This window comes from Chiroxiphia lanceolata, chromosome 18 (assembly GCF_009829145.1).
Source record: "Chiroxiphia lanceolata isolate bChiLan1 chromosome 18, bChiLan1.pri, whole genome shotgun sequence".
Classification (NCBI taxonomy): domain Eukaryota; kingdom Metazoa; phylum Chordata; class Aves; order Passeriformes; family Pipridae; genus Chiroxiphia; species Chiroxiphia lanceolata.
The window spans coordinates 13,840,368-13,859,289 of NC_045654.1; the positions used below are offsets into that span (position 1 = coordinate 13,840,368).

General features: G+C 45.7%; 2 protein-coding genes across 4 annotated transcripts in view; both read right to left on the reverse strand.

Moving 5' to 3' along the window:
• Positions 1-1,168: 1,168 nt before the first annotated feature.
• On the reverse strand, positions 1,169-10,096 carry PGAM5 (PGAM family member 5, mitochondrial serine/threonine protein phosphatase). 2 transcript variants are annotated; one of them, XM_032706196.1, is made up of 6 exons: positions 9,822-10,096; positions 6,586-6,764; positions 5,557-5,682; positions 5,020-5,108; positions 4,605-4,735; positions 1,169-2,808 (listed from the first exon to the last, which is right to left on the reverse strand). In XM_032706196.1, the coding sequence occupies exons 1-6, from the start codon at positions 10,079-10,081 to the stop codon at positions 2,658-2,660; spliced, it is 936 nt and encodes a 311-aa protein (XP_032562087.1). In that variant the 5' UTR covers positions 10,082-10,096; the 3' UTR covers positions 1,169-2,657. The 2 variants fall into 2 exon arrangements, with proteins under 2 accessions (XP_032562087.1, XP_032562086.1); XM_032706195.1 differs by having other exon boundaries at positions 4,605-4,738; positions 9,822-10,081.
• Positions 10,097-13,349: 3,253 nt separating this feature from the next.
• Positions 13,350-18,922, reverse strand: part of ZDHHC8 (zinc finger DHHC-type palmitoyltransferase 8) — a 120,895-nt gene continuing 115,322 nt past the window's right edge. For both annotated transcript variants that reach the window (XR_004360179.1, XR_004360180.1), the window contains exons 15-18: positions 18,651-18,813; positions 16,006-16,185; positions 14,089-14,208; positions 13,350-13,514 (exon numbers count right to left, since the gene is read on the reverse strand). The gene's annotated coding sequence lies outside the window, so the exon portion shown is untranslated. The remainder of the gene's footprint in view (positions 13,515-14,088; positions 14,209-16,005; positions 16,186-18,650; positions 18,814-18,922) is intronic.

The following is an 18,922-nucleotide window of genomic DNA, read 5'->3' on the forward strand; positions in this document are numbered from 1 at the left end:
TGCTCTTCTCCACGCTGGTCCTTCTGAGCTAAGAGTTTGTTACTGAGCCAGGAGACTGATACTAACACTCTAGTTCTTTGTCCTTTTTACTGTTGTTATGCTTTACTTTCATTTTTTTAATATTTAAATGTATGGTACTGGTATGTACGTGTAGCCAGACACCTCCACACCCCCCTCCACACACCCACTCCTCCCTTTCACTTTGTAATTTTGGTTTGGTTCGCTCAAGAATTTTTTTTAACTGTGTTCTATAACGTGCATTAGTCCAGTTGTACTGCAGAGCTCATTTTTCTAACCATGTGTTACTTCAGCTATGACAAAAATAGCAATTTATGTAGCAATTGGATCATTTGTGATTGTGAAGAAAGCCCTTTGACACTGAGCCTGTGGAGACACTTTAAATCAGAGTGATAGTGCTTGAATTGTGTTTTCTTGGCCAAAAGTTCACTTTTAAAGGTGCAAAAGATTAGTTGTGGTTTTTGTTGGTTGTTTTATAATTAGCAAAGTGTCATGTTAAAAATGCAGAACAACCCCACTTTCTATTAAAAACCAAATGAACATCTGGAAGTGTCACCCTGTGTTCAGTGTGTGGGACAAGGGGAGCAGGAGCTGGGTTGATGCCACGACAGGGTGACTCACTGGCTGGTCCAGGCCTTGCTCACACAACTACCTGCATCTCTGTGCGTGTGCACAGTGACACTGCACTACACCCCCAGAGCTTAAAGGACTGCTTATAGTGTTGAAGAGACAGGAACTCAGAATTTGGTAAAAAAAATATATATTTAATTTTAAATTTCATACTTTCCCCTCCACCTTAACTGTCACCAACACTCATTAATGTGTGTACTTGTGCAGAGAGGTGTTGTGTGTCTTCCGGTTGCCCACCAAAAGCCAGGGGTGTAAGGGGTGTGTGAAAGAGAGTATGTGTACACACACACAGATAAAAATACCCAGCACATTCATCTTACTGCTGTTGGTGCTCCTGTTCCACGTGGGGTAAGTGACACAGCCCTGGGCTTAGGCTCCAGCAGTTCCCTCTGTGCTGGCTCCTATCCCAAGTTTATATTTCAGATGGTTGGAGCTAAAAGAACAAAGTTGGTGGGTGAAGTGTTGCCCTCAGCAGCCTGGGACACTCCCTGTGCAGCCACTCAGCTGAAGAGACAGGAAAGAAAGACAGACCAAGTATTTTATTCAAAACTTTTAAAAAGTTAATAGACAAAAACTGATAAATTATTCTCATTGCATCAATGAGAGAGACATCATGATGGTTTCTTCTTGCCCCCACCCCCTGCGCTACACAGCGATCGTGGTTTGTTCCCTCCTGGCCCCAGTTCCCCAAACTCGTCCTGCTGTAGCAGTGTGGGATCAAACAAGCCCCAAACCCCATCTCCAGAGGTTGTGTGCCCCGATTATGCTTCATACAGCTCTGACAGGAGTGAGTTCAGGCTCTAACCAACATCCTTATTGATAAGAGAACCTGTGAGACAAGTTGTGTTTGCTGTCCCCAAGGCAGACTGTGCATACAGTGACATTTTGCAAGACTGCAGCTTTTAACTGAGCCAAGTTCCTCCAGGGGTTCAGGTGCCCAGCAAAGAGCTGGAATGGTGCTGAGCCCTCCCCTCAGCAGTGTCAGAGCTGTAGGAAGGAGGCACTTGGAGCATTCTGCCTCAGGCCTGTCCCACACATCAGCCTAGAAATGCCATCCCAGGGACACCTGTGCACCCCTGCAGCAACAGCAGCACTGCAGAGCCTCTGACCTGCAGCACCGCTCCTGCAACTCAGGGGTGCCATTTCTCTGCTGTCAAAGTAAGGTATCAAAAACACAAATCAATGGGAGAGAGCACTCAGCAACTGAAAGCACTTTCAGAACATTGCTGCATTCCATCTTACTGCTCCAGACTCACCTCTACAGCCTTCTCCAGACCATGTTTTAGTTAAAGGCTTTACAAAACTGAAAAACGTTATTCAGAATACCTTAAAGGACATCCTGAGGATGGCAGGACACTTAATATAAGCAGCAGTTAATTCTAGCACCACAGCTCTGAGGCAAATGGGGTTTTTACCCTCTTTGCTTTATGCTCATAACCTCCAGGCACAGTTTACATGGGCTTTTTGGGGGCAGAGGAGAACAATGACACAACATAAATATACACACTTAAGAGCTTACAAAACTGAAGCTTTATCCCTTTGTCCTTTGAACAGCAGAATACCCTGTTTGTCACTTCTTCTGCAGGAGCTGTAACAAGCTGGCTTGTCTTTTGTTTTAGCTGCAGTGATATAAGAGGCTGTTCCCACACCAATCACTTTCCTGCACAAGAAAAATATCCACAGGAGCAAGCTTTGGTTAGAGAAATTCACGGCAGGGTGGGGAAAAAGTCAGTGCTCTTGCAACCGCTGAGCAGACATTCAATCTCAGTATTCCACAGCTCAGCTTTGAGTTCTGGGGAATACTTAAGGACTGGACAGCTTCAGGCTTACAAAAGTTTCTTCTTTTCTGGACTGAAAGGCAGATATGAATATGAAGGAGGCAAGGGGCTAAAGGACATTTTAAGACAGCATCACACCCCAAGGTAACAAAAACTCTAGTGGTACTGTGGCAGAACGTGCTAGTGCAAAGAGGCTGAGGCAGCTCCTGGACAGCCATCCTGTCTGCTCCTTCAGGTGCGAGTGATCTTGTCTGGGGGCATGAAGCCCGTGTCCCCCAGTGTCCGCAGGGCCACCCTCCCGTTGGGACGGATCACCAGGTGAGTGATGCTGCCGTTGTTGAGGGACAGTCTCAGCCAGCCTTCCGGGGGGAACTGCAGTGCCCTGGGGAGAAACAGACACAGGTATTACTGTAACGTGCCTTCACAGCATCGCCCTCTGCCCACATAAGGGGGGAAGGAAAAAAAAAAATGGTTGGGCATTCTGCAGTTTCCATGTCAATGCTCCCAGCCAGCCTCAGAAAAATCCTCTTCTTGTGGAACTGATATAAAATCACAGCATTGGCAACTGGACTGGGGCCAACAGTGCCCTGGGATAAGCAGAGTCCAGCAGATGGGGGTGATTAGTGCTGACAGGATTAGTTCAGGCCGGCAGAAGGCAGGAGCTGAACACAGGCAGGTTGCTGGGGGCGCTCCGAGCGACCTCAGCACAGACAGGACAGTGCAGAGCACAGCCCACAGCACAGCCCACAGCACAGCCCACAGCACAGCCCACAGCACAGCCCACGCTGTGCCCGAGGCAGCTGCAGCACCACAACCCCCTGTGCAGGTGGGGACAGGTGGACAGCAGGCTCAGCACCCCAAGGGCCGCCTGCACAGAGCCCAGGCGTGGGTGGGTACTGCTTGTTACACACCAGTGCACCAACACGGGCAGGGCAACAACCTGAGCACACAGACAGGCTCACTCCAGGGGCCTCAGGGTGTCTGGAATAAGTTCACCCAACTCCTTTCCCTCAGCTACATCATTCCCTGTGAGGGGCAAGAAAAAGTACCTTGTGCCTTCTACAGAAACACAGTGTCACAGCTGGTCCCCAGCTATTCTGAAATTCCTGACCCAACAGGAGCCCCATCCACTGTATTAAACAGCTGGAAAAAACACCACGCTGTCTCAAACACCTTTTGCCTCAGATACTGAGGAATAACTTGGTTTTGGCTCTTATGACAGTCTTGTACGAAGGCCAAGAAATTAAATACCAGCTCCAGCCAAGCTACATTCAAAGGAATGTTACATGGGACATGTTCAACTGTGCCATCAGACAGCCTGGAATAGGAGGCACAGAAGAAATGTTAAAAATAAAGAGGGAAGGAACAGCAAAGAGAAAAAGTATGTAAGTATTTCAGAAAAAGCCTCAGTAGGAGCAACATGATATTTTTTGGCACAGGAAAGAATATTCTGTTTACCTGATCAATAATTTTAAGTACAGCAGTTTTGAAGAGCTCTAAAGCAGCCAAGAGAGCAGAAAGGATAGCACTTAACTAGCTCAGCTAAATAAAGCTAACTGAAGTTGTTGTAGGTATTGATCAGATTAAAGTTTAATCACATCTGTCCTGCTCATGACAAATGATCTTACAGACAGTGCTTTGTTGAGAGAGAAGAGGAATAAAACAGACTCAGCTGGCTGGACACAGCGACAGGCAAGGATCCAGAACTGTTTTCTCCTTCATGAACAACCCTGATGTTATCGGAAAGATCCACTGTCCCCTTAATCCAATACTGGATGTTACTGCAAAAACACACTAATGCAACTTGAACATATCTCAAAAATCTCCCTTAGTAAAGAATTCCCCAAACTAAATCAATCTTTCATTATGTGAGATCAAATTCATGTCACCTTAAGGAGACACATCCAGTCAGATGTGTCTTTTCCAACAGTCACACAGGCACTGTCCTCAGGTTTATGGAAGCAGCAGCACATGGTATTAGAGTAACTGTTCAGATGTACCAAAAAGCTGAGTCTCACCAATTTAGCCATTTTTGCTTTAGAATTAGAATGAAATTGTTCTAATTGTCAAGGGTATCTTGTATCTGCAAATGAATCCTGTGATGAAGTTGCAGAAGCAGCTGCTCACAATGCAGGCACCGATGTCCGACCCCCTCAAAGAAGCCAAACCAGGCCGTACCTGCAGACGATGTAGCGGATGACGTTGGCGTGGCACACGAAGATCTCGTAGCTGTCCTCCTCCTGCTTGGCATCAGCTCTATGGATGAAGTTCCGAAAAGCTGCCTCAATTCGAGCTCCATCTTCGTAATACTGCTGAGGGCAGAGTCACACACAGCTCAGAGCCCCTGCACTGCCAGAGGGCCTCACCTGCCCCAGAGCTCTTTGTTCCGGGGAGGCACACGAGCCTGAACTAACACTGAAGGGATTTTAACTGCTCTGTTCACTTACTGGGCAGGAGGAGAGCATGCAATTATCTAAAGCCTATGATTAAAAACCATCAGCTCAGACACTGCAAGTTATCACTACTGCCCATACAGAGTATACTGAAAAAAAATCACAAACAACAACAAAAAAATCCTTAAAGAAACAGTTACCACAGCTTCTGGTTTCCAGTGGGAGACTGGAGGGTCTGGTTCTATAGGGGCTCCCTCTCTCAGCAGATCAGTACTAATTTTTTTGACTCCTGAAATATCAAATACACATTCAGAAAGGAGCTGTTACTTCACATGCTACTACAAACAGCCCCACAACTCTACAGTCAATGCATTTTTCATAGTCTTCCTTCCAGGGAGCTTCCTCTCCATCCTAAAGTCCATTTTAGTCTATCTCTCCAACACAACTGTTTTGCCATCAGCAAGACAAAGTTTATTTCAGCTGAGAACAGCCAGACCAGCTTGGCACAGCAAGCTGAGCCTTCCCAGACTGCTGCACTTTGAAAACATGTACTTGTACTTTTAAAGATATACTGCAAACAGGCAGAATTCCAGTTGTAGGTTTCTTTATTACAGACATATTCACATAGGGCTGGAAAATGGCTAAATAACACCTCAACCTTAAGGACAAGCTTAGAATTCTACTGGAAGCACTTTTAAGGATCAGAAGACAATGAAAAATTAAGGGAATTGTCTTACCTGGGAGATGTTTGCTTATAATTTCAGTTGTTTCAGTTGCTCTAGTCATGGAGGAGTGGATAATCTGATCAAATTTTAATCCCAAGCTTGCCAGCCTGTGTCCAGTCAGCTCAGCCTGCTCTCGACCTTAAAAAGGATTTTCATTACATAAATTGGTGACACTCCCGGGTCTCACGCAAACCACAGAAAAGGTGTCCAGCAGACACGAAAGGTCTCCATCGATGGCAGGGCTCTTCCTTTCAAAAAGCAACTGGAAATCATTTTTACCCCAGTCACTACTTACTCAGACCAAGCTTATTGGCTGGATTTCAAGTCGTATTTCCATTGGCACAAAAAAATTCTTTGCTTTTTTTTAATTAGGGAAAAAAAAAATAATCAAAACTTATTGAACGACTTCCACTGAAATCTTCAATATCCCTGCCAGCCCCATCCCAAGGAAGTCACTTCCAATAAAAGGCAGTGCTGAGCCAAGGCACCTGTCTGGGGAGCACAGAGTGATGTGTCAGACAGACCCTGCCAGGCCTGACAGTGTCCTGCTCATCAGGGCAGCACCAGCTCCAGAGGCCACGGCACCCTCGGGAAAGACTCCAGCCCATCTCCCAGGTGAAAACACAACAGACAGGTTAAGTCATTTACTTAAGGCACAGGATGAGACAGGATTAAGGTTAGACTTTGTTACCAGTTTAAGATAGCACCTGAGGCCTCAAATTAGCATTTCACTCCTGTTTGCACACCGGTAATTAAGGTTTGGGAGGAAAAAACCACCACAATGACAATTTTTGCCCTCTCAAAACAATGTTGGCATATATATAATCAAAAAAGCATCCACTGCTTTTAAAGTACACTACTAAAAGTAATACCAATTAGCATTTGAGACCTACTCACAGGATCAATGAATTAACACAGACAGAGGTTATCCTCGGTTCAACTACCTGATTAGCAGCACTCCCAGAAACAGTGACAGCAGCAAAAGTGAAATGTATTTAATTAGAAAACACTCCAAAGCCTGATGCTGTGAGTGACACGTACCGAGTGGGGTCAGAGTTCTGTCCTTGTCAGCCCGGCCATCCAAGTTATACTGGGAATGACGGATAAGGAATATGTGCCTGGTGGCTTTGGCTTTGCAGTGATCCAAGCGAGAGGAAAGTTCTTCTTCCCCAGTTTCGTCATTTTTCTTTTTGAGGTTGATAAGAGCCAGTGGTTCACGTCTAAACAAACACATTTAAAGCGTCATTTCCAAGTAGGGGAGACTAAAAGGCAGAGGAATTTTACAGGTAGATACCCTTGCCTTATGTCCAGATATAACTGAAGCACTAACATTGACAATTTAGCCATTTGTATCACAAACTTTTGCGTGAGAAGTATAAATAAATATAGGTTAAAAGGTTTAACTTGACTTAGATAAATGTGCTGTTCTGTAAAAGCCACCTCTGAATTAATTCTTGGAAAATAAAAGCAAAAACACAACAGAAAAGGTTAAATCCCAATGCCAAGAAATGGTGTACACTAAAACCACAGTCTGTCTGGACAAGAAGATTATAAACACTAGCAGAGACTTTATATTTCAATTCCTGGTGATCCAGTAGTTGTTCTTGAGATTTTCAGTCACAGGTGTAACAGTAGGGTTTGTGACTAACTAATCAGGAAGGATACCCAGGAAAAGAGGAAAAGGTGTTGACTGATCATAAAGAAAAGAAAGTGCTCCATATCCCTGTGATAACACTCAGAAAATTTGCACTTTATCAATCACATTTACATCAAATGACTAAAAAACCATCCCCCCAACAATATCCTAGAAAGGCTCCAACCTTCTGCAGTGCACATTGAGAATTATCTTCTGCTTTAAACCAGGTCACCTCAGGTCTCTGCAGTAACTTTATCTGTCAGCCTGGAGTGTGTCCTTATCCTTTCATCTTTTTCATTACTCTTTCCCCTCGTGCCACTTTAATCTCTCTTCCCCTTGTCACAGTGCACCTCACCCAGACAGCTGAGCCGGTTCCTCCCGAGGACAGGGAGGATCTTCCCCTCTGTGCCCTGGTGTCTCAGCTGAGTGCCACTGACACCCACACTGCCCTGGCACCACCAGCCCTGCCCAAACCTTCCAGAGAGGAGCCCGGGCCCCTCCCTGATCCTTCACCCCACTAACACAAATCCTTTTGCTACGTTGCTCCACCTCAGTGTAAATCTTTCCCTTGATCTCATACCTTAAAACCAGTTTGTTCATTTAATTCATACTACACTTCACTTCTTCCATCAAACTTATTTGCTGATAGATTTTTTTAAAATCAAAAATACAACTTTTATTCAGTTTGAGACAAAGTAATCTAGTCATAGAAAATTGCTGCTTCCTGTACCTATTTCTACAGCTCACAGCAAGACTGGCTTTGAGAAGCCCTGCTGCCTCCATTTTCCTTTAGTGAACACATGATTTCCACTAAACAATGAGGCTCAACACATTTCTTAAGCTGTTAAAGTTCAGCAAGGCATTAAAAATGAAACAAGAGCCCAATAACAAGACATTCCATTCCTATTTCATAGGATACTTCTTTTGATTCAGTGGAATCTATACAGCTGGAAAGACACGTTAGGAGAACAAAAAGAAGGGTTTAAAATAAATTCAAGCACATTTGTAAAGCAGCAAAGGGAATAACTCATCTGATGGCTGAAATAAAGTTTTTCACATGAATGAAACATGTATCTAGTCTTCTCCACGAACTGAGCTGTGCAATTCCTGAGCAGGGGACACAGACCAGTGCAACACTCCAGGCGTGGTATCCACACCACCAGCAAGTCTGAAATGCAAAATACCCTGCAACTCTTTTGTTTCAAACTTGCAAAGCCAGTTTCAAACTTGCTAAGAATATTGTAATACCTGGTTATCTGCTCACGACTTGACTTTGTAAACACTCCCTGCCCCCAGAGGGGAGCGGTCAGATGCCCTGGGTGTTTATAAGCCATTCAACAACTTTTCACATTGTTACGTTTTCATGTTGCTTCTGCCAACAACATCCAAAAATCAAAACTGAGATTACAAGCAGGCACAGACAAAGCCAGAGCACATCAACCAAGCAGAAAAAACTAAAATTGATCTGTGGTAATACATGAACACTTCCACTGTTTGCATGCCATGACAAATGGTGACACTGTGCACTGTCACCGACTGCTATGCAGTATCATCTGCTGTATTTGTTCAGGCAATTGCAACAGCTCCATTGCTTATAGCACAACCTCTACTTCCTGATTTGGTTAAAAAAAAAAACCAAACGAACCTGAAAGCAGCTTAGAATCCCTGAAGAAAATCAACCTTTCAGCAGAAGCAGGAAGGCCTGGAGCCACAGTTAAACAAGCAGTTTTAGCACCTCCCTCAATGTAACTGTGTAACCAGACATAATCTTATTTAATAAAGGTTTTATTTTTATCGCTGCGGTGTACACAGCCCTACTTACACAACCATTTGATCCTGTAGCCTCTCAGAAAACCAAAACTGGATGCATTATAAAATAAAAATCTGTTAGTGCTTAAGTTTGGATTTACCATGATTAAACTGGAGCCTGACATAAGTCTCCCCAGGGAGATAATTCTACCAGACAGAAGCTAAATGAGCCAAAGCTCAGTACAGATATCTGCACGTTCTAATTAAAGAATGATAAAAAACTGCAGTTAACCCTTGTGTGAATGTGTTTTAAGACTGAAGAACACGACTGAGTCGGGTTCAAAGCACCATTACCTTTACCAGGATTTAAAAGCAGTACCTGGCAGTCTCATGAGCAGCAGGCCCAGGGCACACCCAGCACCTGAGAGCTCTTGGCGCCCACACGGGCACTGCCACCGAGCCGAGAAACCTCGCTGCAGATACAGAACAGTGAGATATGGACTAAAAAAAAAAAAACCAAAAAAACAAGAAACCACAAACAAACCATAAAACCCCCGCACGTCTTCTCCCCAGTGCTCACAGTATCACAAACCCGAGGCTGAGCAGCATCACAATAAAGGGCTCTACCTGCCCAGGGGACAGTCTCCGAGCTGTCTGAAACAAAACCCGGTGCTGGCACATCCCTCCGGAGCACTCCAGCGTTTCACGGGTGCTCAGGAACTCCACCGACATCGTGCTCCGAGCAGTCACCCCCGGAGCTCCCCCCGGAGCGGGGCCCGGGGCCCGCCTCGCCCCGGGGGTGCCCTGTCAGCCCGGGCCGGGGGCTGCTCGGGGTCAGCCCGACCCCGCGGGCACCGCCCGCCCCGCACGGCCCCCCCGCAGCCGGGCCCACCTGTCCCAGTTGCTGTCCCAGTAGCCGCCGCTGCCGGCGGGTCTCTCGATCCAGCCGGCGGCCGGCGGGCAGGAGGCGGCGGGCGGCAGCAGCAGCAAGCCGGGCGGCGCGGCGGAGGCGGCGGGCACGGCGGAGCCCGGCGGGCGCGGCTCGCCCTCGCCGCCGCGGGCCGGCTGCTTGCCCACGACGACGGCGGAGAGCAGGACGGAGCCGCCCGCCAGCCCGCAGGCGGCGAGCGCCAGGGCGCGGCGGAGCGACATGGCGGGGCGGCCGCGTGCCCCTCAGCGCCGAGCCCGCCCCGCGCCGCCCGCCCCGCCCCGGACGGAGCGCGGCGTGGGGCAAGATTCCTCTGCGAACGGGGAGGACGGGGCGGCACAGACCCCCATGGACCCCCATAGACCCCTATGGACCCCCACGGACTCCTATAGACCCTCACGGGCCCCCACCGGGTCCCACGGACCCTCACGGACCCGGCCCGGGCCTCTCTCCCCTCAGCCGCGGTGCCCGCGGACCTGCGCCCGCCTCAGGACGGGGCTGCGCGGGCTCGAGGGAGGGAGCAGGGACTGCTCCTGCCTGGCCGGTCCAAAACCATTTTCCGCCCCACAACCATTTCCCGGGGCACCGGGAGCCCGGTGGGGCTGGGCGGGGGAGCCCCTGCAGCCCTGCCTGTCGTGGTGCCGGTGTGAGCGCTCGGGGTGCGGGTTTCGTGGGTAAAGCGAGCGTCGGAGAGTCCTTAAGCTTGGAAGAGACCTGTAAGATCATCGAGTCCAACCAGTAACCCAGCCCTGCCAGGTCCATCATATTTAGTTATAATCCCTGAGCCGTAGCACTGTGTCCAGCTCTGGGCTCCTGAGTACAGGAAAGACAAGGAGCTGCTCGAGAGGGTCACAAAGATGATGAGACTGGAGCTTCTCTCTTATGACACAGGCTGTGGGAGCTGGGCCTGCTTAGTCTGGAGAAGAGAAAACTGAGAGGGGATCTCATCAATCCATATAAATATCTCAAAAGTGAGTGCCAAGAGGACGGTGCCAGACTATTCAGTGGTGACCAGTGACAGGACAAGGAGCAGTGGCCATAAACTGAAGTACAAGAAGTTTCACCTCAACATGAGGAAGAAGTTCTTTACACTGAGGGTGGCAGAGCACTGGAACGGGGTATCCAGGGAGGTCGTGGAGTGTCCCTCTCTGGAGACGTTCCAAACCCACCCGGACACGTTCCTGTGTCACCTGCTCCAGGCGGCAGCACCGCCCGGGCATTCCCATCCCACCTCTTGTGCCTGAACTTCCTTCAGAAGCCAGAGCTCATCACAGCTGCACGGCATTGCCTTGCACAGAATACATTCTGTGGTTGAACTGGAACATTAATTACCTGTATATGGGCAATGGTGCCATTAATAACCTCACAACAGAGGCCCTGGGGAAAGAGAAGCAGAACAGAGCCACCTTTTTCTGAGCTGACATCCCAAATTCAACAGTTTCTACCTATTAGATTCAGCAGTTTGCAAATGGTGACAGAAATGCTGCTGAATGTGGACCTTGGGATGCCCTTAGATTTTACAGATTCTATTATCCAGCCTTTGCATATTTCATTATGCATTCTTACCATTCCTGTCCACCTGTTCAAGCTTCAGCTCCATAACCACATTCCCCACACTACAAATTCTCCAATACTATTCCTGTTATTCCACTAATATGCCAGCTGGACAGACAGTTTCCAAGAGCCAGATTTCCAGCAGCGAGTGACCCAGAGCAATTGAGAACAAAGCCTGTTCCCCCCAGCACAGCACCCCGCTGTGTCCCCCGGAGCCCTGGGCACTGACAGCAGGGCTACGAGGACGCTGTGCCCGCCCACAAGGAATGGGCTTTGCTAAAGTTAAAGCACTTTCCAGTGGAGTGCCTTTCCCCTGTCCACCACTCTGTGTCTCTGTCTCACACACATATGGTGTGGATGAGACACAGATCTCACTGTAGCACAGGTCCTTTGGCTCTTGGGCATTTCACAGACCAACAGTGGCTCCCAGGGGCCACTCACGTAAATCAGACCTTGAGGAAAATTTGCTGCAGAGTAGATGATTTTTCTCCCCCTTTATCCTTCTTGCCTGTTCATTCTCTGTATTTAAGGTGCTCAGCTTTCTGTTTATTCTTACATAGCTTTAAATTGTTATTATTTTTCTTTAGATTTATCTTGGAAGTGTTAGCCCTTATCATAGAGGCAGGTGCATGTATTTATGCAGTGTATGTTCTTTCTTACCAAGAGCCCAGAAGGAAAAAGTTTAGTTTCAAAACCTCACATACAGTTCCTCATAAATAGCACAGTCCCTTTTCCCCAGGTCTCAGTCTCCTGGTGTCACCAACTTATACCAGGGCTGGGCTCTGCTCACCACCAGAAAAGTTTGAGGCTGTTGTTAAGCAACAGTCAAAACTGTTTCCTCAGCAAAAAAAGTATTGCTGAACATCTGGGCAATCCCATTGCACCAGAAAATGAAAATGGATAATATTGATTGTTTGCCTCAGTGCTGCATTTTGGATGTCATTCTTCTGTGCTAACACTTCCCCATTAGGAATCTCCTGTGCCTGTGCAACATTGTGCAGCTTGTTTTTGCTTGGATTAGGTACTAATACACTTATACAATTCATGTGCAAAAGTCTTTCGAGATTACCTTAGATTTTACTCAGTAAGTCCAAAAATGTTATTTTTAATTAGATTATGTTTACTATTTTGTAAAACTTGTAATTCAATCAGGTTAAAAAAAAACCCTCTAAAAATAATGTACTGAAAATTACCACTAGCTTGAACATACAGTCCTGCATCTCATGAAGAACTTCTTAACCTCTAGCTTTGTTCTTTTTATATATATTTATATTGCTGCTATTGTAATCCAGTTTTATTGTGTTGTATTTCATCTGTGAGCAGAAAATCCACCTAAGAGGATAACAACCTACTGATGGTACCCACTAATGGAATTATTCTGTTAGCTGAAACAGTAAATGCTCGTGCTACTGATGCCATAGGTCCAGTACGCGGGGATGACTCCCAGGGGGTTATCCCATTTCTGTGATCGGATGCAGAGACACCTTCAAGGAGGATGCCCAAGGTTAGGGTGGCCTCCTCACTGTGCTGTGACCAGAACAAGGAGAAGTCAGAAAGCCAGCAGGGCTGGCAGAAAGGTCAGCACAAATGGGGCCTGACAAATGGTGCTGCTTTCCCTGGCAGGCAGGAAATCCCTGTGGCAGCAGCAGGTCCGTGGCAGCCCTCGGGGTGAACTGCCCCGGGAATACAAACAGCTCAGCTCTGGCTGGGCCCTGGATCGCTGCAGGGATGAGTCAGTGTTTGGATGTTTTGCCATTAGCTACAGGCACAGCAACGGCAGGTCTCCAGCCTACCACTGGCAAGCAAAATTTATGAACTTTCAGGCATTTTTTTTTGACAAAACAGACTAATAAAAGGACATTTCAAACCAGGAAAATGTGGTTTTGAAAAGCCTCTTCCATGACCCTTAAAGTATTTACTCACCATGTATCACCTTCCCCGCGTAAAAAAAAAAAAAGTGTAAGTCTATTTTCAAAAGAGAAACAGAGAGAGAGAAAAGTTAACATTATGTCATTTGATCCACATGTATTCAGAGACACACTGAGGATTTACTGTTGGCCTTCTTAAAGGAAATATTGATGTCATCCTGGCCTGCCTCAGACCCTGCAAAATTTAAATGATACACTAGTTTAAACTTTCAGGTTATAAAATTATGCTACTTAAGCTCACTTAATACATTTTTTTTTTATAGAGCAAGAGAGAACACTGCTTTTAAGCAAGTTGGTTGGTATGATTTGACCAATTGAAAAAAAAAAAAAAAGAAAATATTTTGAAGGGGATCCTGGCTTCCTGACTGTATCTGACTCTTCACTGAAGGGTCAATACAACTACACAAGTTCTGCGTCAGTTAAATGTAGCACAAAATTTTGGGAGATTCTGCCATGAAAGCAAGCCTACATTTATATATTTTAGCAGTGATTCAGATCTTGTATTTAATCTAGGTGTTGTGAATCACCCACTAGAGGATTCTTCAGATCTCCCTTGACCAGAAAAAGAGAAGCTCATTTAAGATGAAAGACTTGTCCTCTTCCCCAGACACACTCTCTATAAGTACATTTAAAAGTAGGCTTTGCCTTATCTAAAGCACACACAGCCTTTCTATTAGGAATGATTAATCCATTTCTCACAGTCACCATCTTTCTAACTGAAGTAGATTGAAGGAAATATTTTTACTAACACTGGGCATCACTGGTAAACTGGAGTATCTCAAACAGAGCTGTGATTTGCTTTGCTGTGGCTCAGTCTCTTTCCTTGCTCCTCCAGTAAGGACTGAGTGAGGCTCTTTAACACACTGGGACTGAAAATTAAAAAAAAAGTCTCCTTGCAAGGTCTTGTACTTCTTAAATTGTGACTCACAGTTTATCACTAACAAGTCCTCAGTACTTTCACCTTCAGTCATCTAAAACCAGAAGTTTTCTCTCTACCAAACAGTCAGAGCTGCAAATTGAGAGACGCACCAAAAATGTAGTTGTGAAAGACCGAAAAAACCAGTGAACTGGAAAACTAGTTTTATTAACAGTCTCTGGCCCTTTCATTAAGTAAACACATCTAGTTCTGCCCCTGCAGTCACACTTATGAAACTAAGGGTTTATAACAGCAATACTAACACTGCATTATCTAATGTAATGCTCTAATAAATAATGATGTATCACGCCAGAAGGGTTTAATTTGAAACAGATGGTCTAAGGAATGGAAACATAAGCAAAGTATTTCACTGTAATCATTCTCCAGGAAACAAAAGGGGATTTGATATTACTGCCTCAAGGAGCACCCCCCTCCCAACGCTTTTGTCTTAGATAACAGTAAACCTTGATTTTGCTAATGAAGCACAGGTGCTGCTGAGAGCTCCCAACAACCAAACAGAACTCAGGCACTTCTCCTAATCCTCATTAGCAAGTGAGAATTTGCTTTTGCAACAGCATTTGCTGCCTTGGCAAAGTTCAACTGATCTCTCTTTGCACCATTTTTTTTTCTTTTTTCTTTTTTCTTTTTTTTTTCTGTTTTAGAAAGAAAAAAAAATAAATTTGTAGTTGTTATGGTCTTGACAGTGTTGGATTCTGTTGCAGTCATTACTGAGCACTTAATACTTAGGCACTGCAGTCTGTGGGCTATAGACCCAGCACTGCTTTTAGGTGCACTTGCAAACCACTGAAAGACCTGTGCTGCCAAATTCACTTACCAGGAGAGAGTGCTCTGCCGGCAGAGCCATCTGAGGCACCGTGACGTACCTAATTACACACTTCAGGAGATTTCTCGTTTTAAGGATCCATGTAATGCTTTACAAGAAGTACAAAGGGAAAATTCTAGCTCCCCCAAAATATCCTTTCCTCTCAGTAGCTGTTTCAGATATTCCCTGCTTTGCAACTTCAAAAAAAATCACCCCAGGGATGAGCTTGGCACAGGCTGTTTCTTTTTCTGGAAGCAGCATTTAAATGCGGTGTTTTCACATACAAGCTGCATTGAGGATGTGTGGGCACAACCCTGGGATGAAATAGTTTTTGGGGAAGTGACGCTCCCTCCAGACCTGGAGAAGCTGGGGGATATTCAGCCCCATCCGTGCCATTCTCCGCTGGCACCGGGGCAGGAGCAGCAGCTGCGGCTCCGCCCGAGCCCGACGAGCTGTCCCAGCACCGCCCCCGCCCCAGAGATACCGGCCCGGCCCGAGCCCAACACTCGCTCGCACTGCACCCACCTCTGAATACAGGGATAACCTTCCTGAGCGCAGGGAACTCCTCAGCATTGTGCCAGCGATTAAACCCACACACTTTGCAGGAGGAATAATGACCTTTGGAGAGAGACCATTTTTGTATTTCAAGCTTCTCTGCGATGCTGAAGATGTCTTTTCCCCTCAGAAACCCGCCCCCATAAGCAAGCATTTACTGAGACTTCAGGAGCTTGGGGCCTTAAAAATCCCAAGCATTGTGAGGTCAGGCCAAGTAGCTTGGAAGTAAGAAAAGTTAATGGGATATTCAACTGTTCAAACACAGAGGTGTGCTTAAGTGTCTACTGCACGTTAATCACACTACCTAGTAAGCCTGGGATAAAGCCAGGAGCTAAGAATTCTTTAATATTAGTTGCCATTCTCTTGACTCACCATGTGACCAACTCCTGTGCAGTGAATGTCCTGCAAGCATTGTCCTGGGTGCTGGGCAGAGTCTGTGAGCACGGGCTCCTTTCACACCCTGTGGGGATGAACTGCACTCTGTGGTCACTGGATTTGTACCTCTAGGAAGAAGGCCAATGCAAAGATGAATTTGTCCCAGTGACAGTATTTCTGAAGAACAAAGGGGTGTAACGTGTATGACTGACTCTGCTGGCAGAGACGATGAGCATCACCCCCAGCACTGCTCTCCCCTGACAGTGTGGCTGCGAGCACTGCTTCCAAATAAGAGGAATTAGTACAGTTCCTATGTCTGATCAGGGTTTATTTTTGCCTGAACACAAAATGCAAAGTCCAGGACCGAGGAAACAGAGTCCAGCCTCAGTTATGACAGTCAGCACCTGGATCCTGTGGAAGGATTCCAAGCTTCCATTAGTCTGAGACCTGTCCCACAGCATGACACACACAGTCCCACAGTATGACTCTCCCAGCTGAGAGCACCACATGTTATTTCACCTGAGAGATTCTGATTTTTTATATTTTTTCAATCATCAAATAGAAAATCATGGAGAGTATCTCCTCATATTACAATACTCATTACTGCACATGTCGTCTCTCTGTCTCGTTCCCAACACTAATAACCACAGGACCTAATTATCCCCATTTATAAATAACTTTTCTCGTCCTATCTCTGTCCAACAATGTTTTGGCAGGCATCCTCAGCAGAAGATTTGAAATTATGTCCCTGCCAAAAACTATTGCTGCTGATGAATCACAGCACACACAATTGAAAGGCTGTGGCTGGTTTTATAAATATCTTTGCACATACATATGTATGTAAATGTATGTGTATATATATGTGTGTGTAGCAATTTGGAAATTGCTCTACATACAGATCAGGCAAAATGGCATCGTGGCTTTTTCTCTTTTCCAAATGATGTTACTGAGCTCATTCAGTCAAATTTCTGCCAATATATTCATGCATTTCCTAGGGGAATTTTAAGGACCTTCAGGTGAAAATCAGCCCACTGCACTGTGCTAGTCTGACCACCACATTAGCTTTAATTTATTCAAGTCACCAGCTGTAGGATTCAAGTGATGAATTTACCCTTAAGCACAGTCATGGAGCATCCAAGGAACTAGGCTTCAAAAATCAAGTCATGCCAACCCAAGCTAAAGGACAGAATTGCTTTCACAGCCCCACGCAGGGCACTGCTAATGACAGTAACAGAGGGTATATATATTTTTACATATATATATTTTTACATATATATAACTAGACCAAAACCAGAGAGGACATCCCAAGCCTCTTGTACCCAAAAATGTCTCTCCATCATTTGTGACATGGGGCTGTAATGCAATCCTGCAGCATCCCAGGCTTTAGGGATACATGAAGAGAAGCTGCACAGATATCTCTAGAATTAGTGCACTAACAATGTTATTCCTTCTTTGACAAGTTTCATGTGCTGTGAATAAGGAGCTGTAGATAAACAGATATGTACTTCTGCACAGCACTAAAACAGACACAAAAAAAGACAGGAATTATTAGCAGTTTTCTCATGGCAACACAGCAGCTCAGTCCCTGCTCTTGAGAGAAGATGTAAAAGGCTGGATTTCCTCAGCTGCCCATGACATGTCAATGTGTTCTGTGCCTCAACAGCACATTACAGTGTCCCCCTTTCTGAGGTCGCTCCCAACCTACAGCCATTTTTTTACTGTATCTCTGCATAAATATATATATATATGCATATATATGTATTTCCTTTATATATATATATGTATATATGTATATATATATGTATATATATGTGTATATATATATATGTATTTCTTTTACTGTATTTCTGCTCAGTCATTTGAGTTATGATTATATCTATATGAACAACTATTCCAGTAAGCAAGCGGGGAAGAGCAGAACTGCTTAAGGCAATGAAGCATATGGTCTCTTGGAATGAGGATTGTGCAGTGTGGGTATTGTGCAGAGGGTTTGGATTACAGGGAAATATGCTGGGGGTCAAGGGAAGTGTCAAGGCAGAAATGCCTCTCACGTATTTACTAAAACAGCTTTCCTAAGTCAGTGGGAAAGAGGGAGATTATTGTCAGCAACACCCACCACAAACACACAGAAACTTCCTCCCCAAGTATGTGACCTTAGTTATGCTTTCAGTTGAGGTTAAATATGCCCAAAATCTGCCCTATTGCTCCTGGAGACCTATGGGAGGAATCTGCTTGGCTCCAGCTACACAGCTGGTCCCAGAACGACAGGGCTGGAGCCTCCCACAAACACAACACGTTTGGGAGGTCGGGAAGTCACATCCCCCCAACACCGAGCGAGGAGGCACCGACAGACACAGGAGTCAGCAGGAATCTGCACTGGAGTCAGGACCCGCTGCCAGAGTGCCTGAAGCTCGTTCCTGTGCCTTAAGTGCAGCTTGTGTTTCCAGCAGAATGTCCAACTGGTCCCTCTCTTACTGGGAATCCCGGCTCAGTGCAGCAGAGCTGCTGCCGAGAGCAGCGCAAAGCACGTGCGTGGTGATGTAGGAGATTGTGGCCAACAACAGAGCAGTCTGTCTCCATTATGTCATAGTGTGCCTGAAAAATTAGTCATAACCAAGTACCACCTATTTATAACTACTTACTTCTCTTGTTTTTAAGTCTGTTATTTTAGATAACTGTCAATGAGACAGCAAGGGTTGATCGCAGGGCCAGATGGATTCATAATATTCAGGCTGCAAAAACTGGATCATGCTGTTACTCATTGAATTTACTCAGACACTGCAGTTTCTACGAGATGAGCTTTTCCTAAGAAAAAGTACCATTGGTTTGTATTTAAAAAAAAAAAATCAACAAAAACCCTTCTACCATCTGTTCCAATGACTGTACAAGAGAAAAAGCTGACAGCAAAGCTGTA

Excerpts from the sequence above, each read along its gene's own strand:
- PGAM5 (XM_032706195.1), bottom strand. The coding sequence starts at position 10,081 with ATGTCGCTCCGCCGCGCCCTGGCGCTCGCCGCCTGCGGGCTGGCGGGC. Across the intron at positions 6,765-9,821 it reads TGGGACAGCAACTGGGACAG|ACGTGAACCACTGGCTCTTA; the intron begins GTGGGCCCGGCT and ends GTGTTTGTTTAG. Across the intron at positions 5,109-5,556 it reads TATAAGCAAACATCTCCCAG|GAGTCAAAAAAATTAGTACT; the intron begins GTAAGACAATTC and ends TTGATATTTCAG.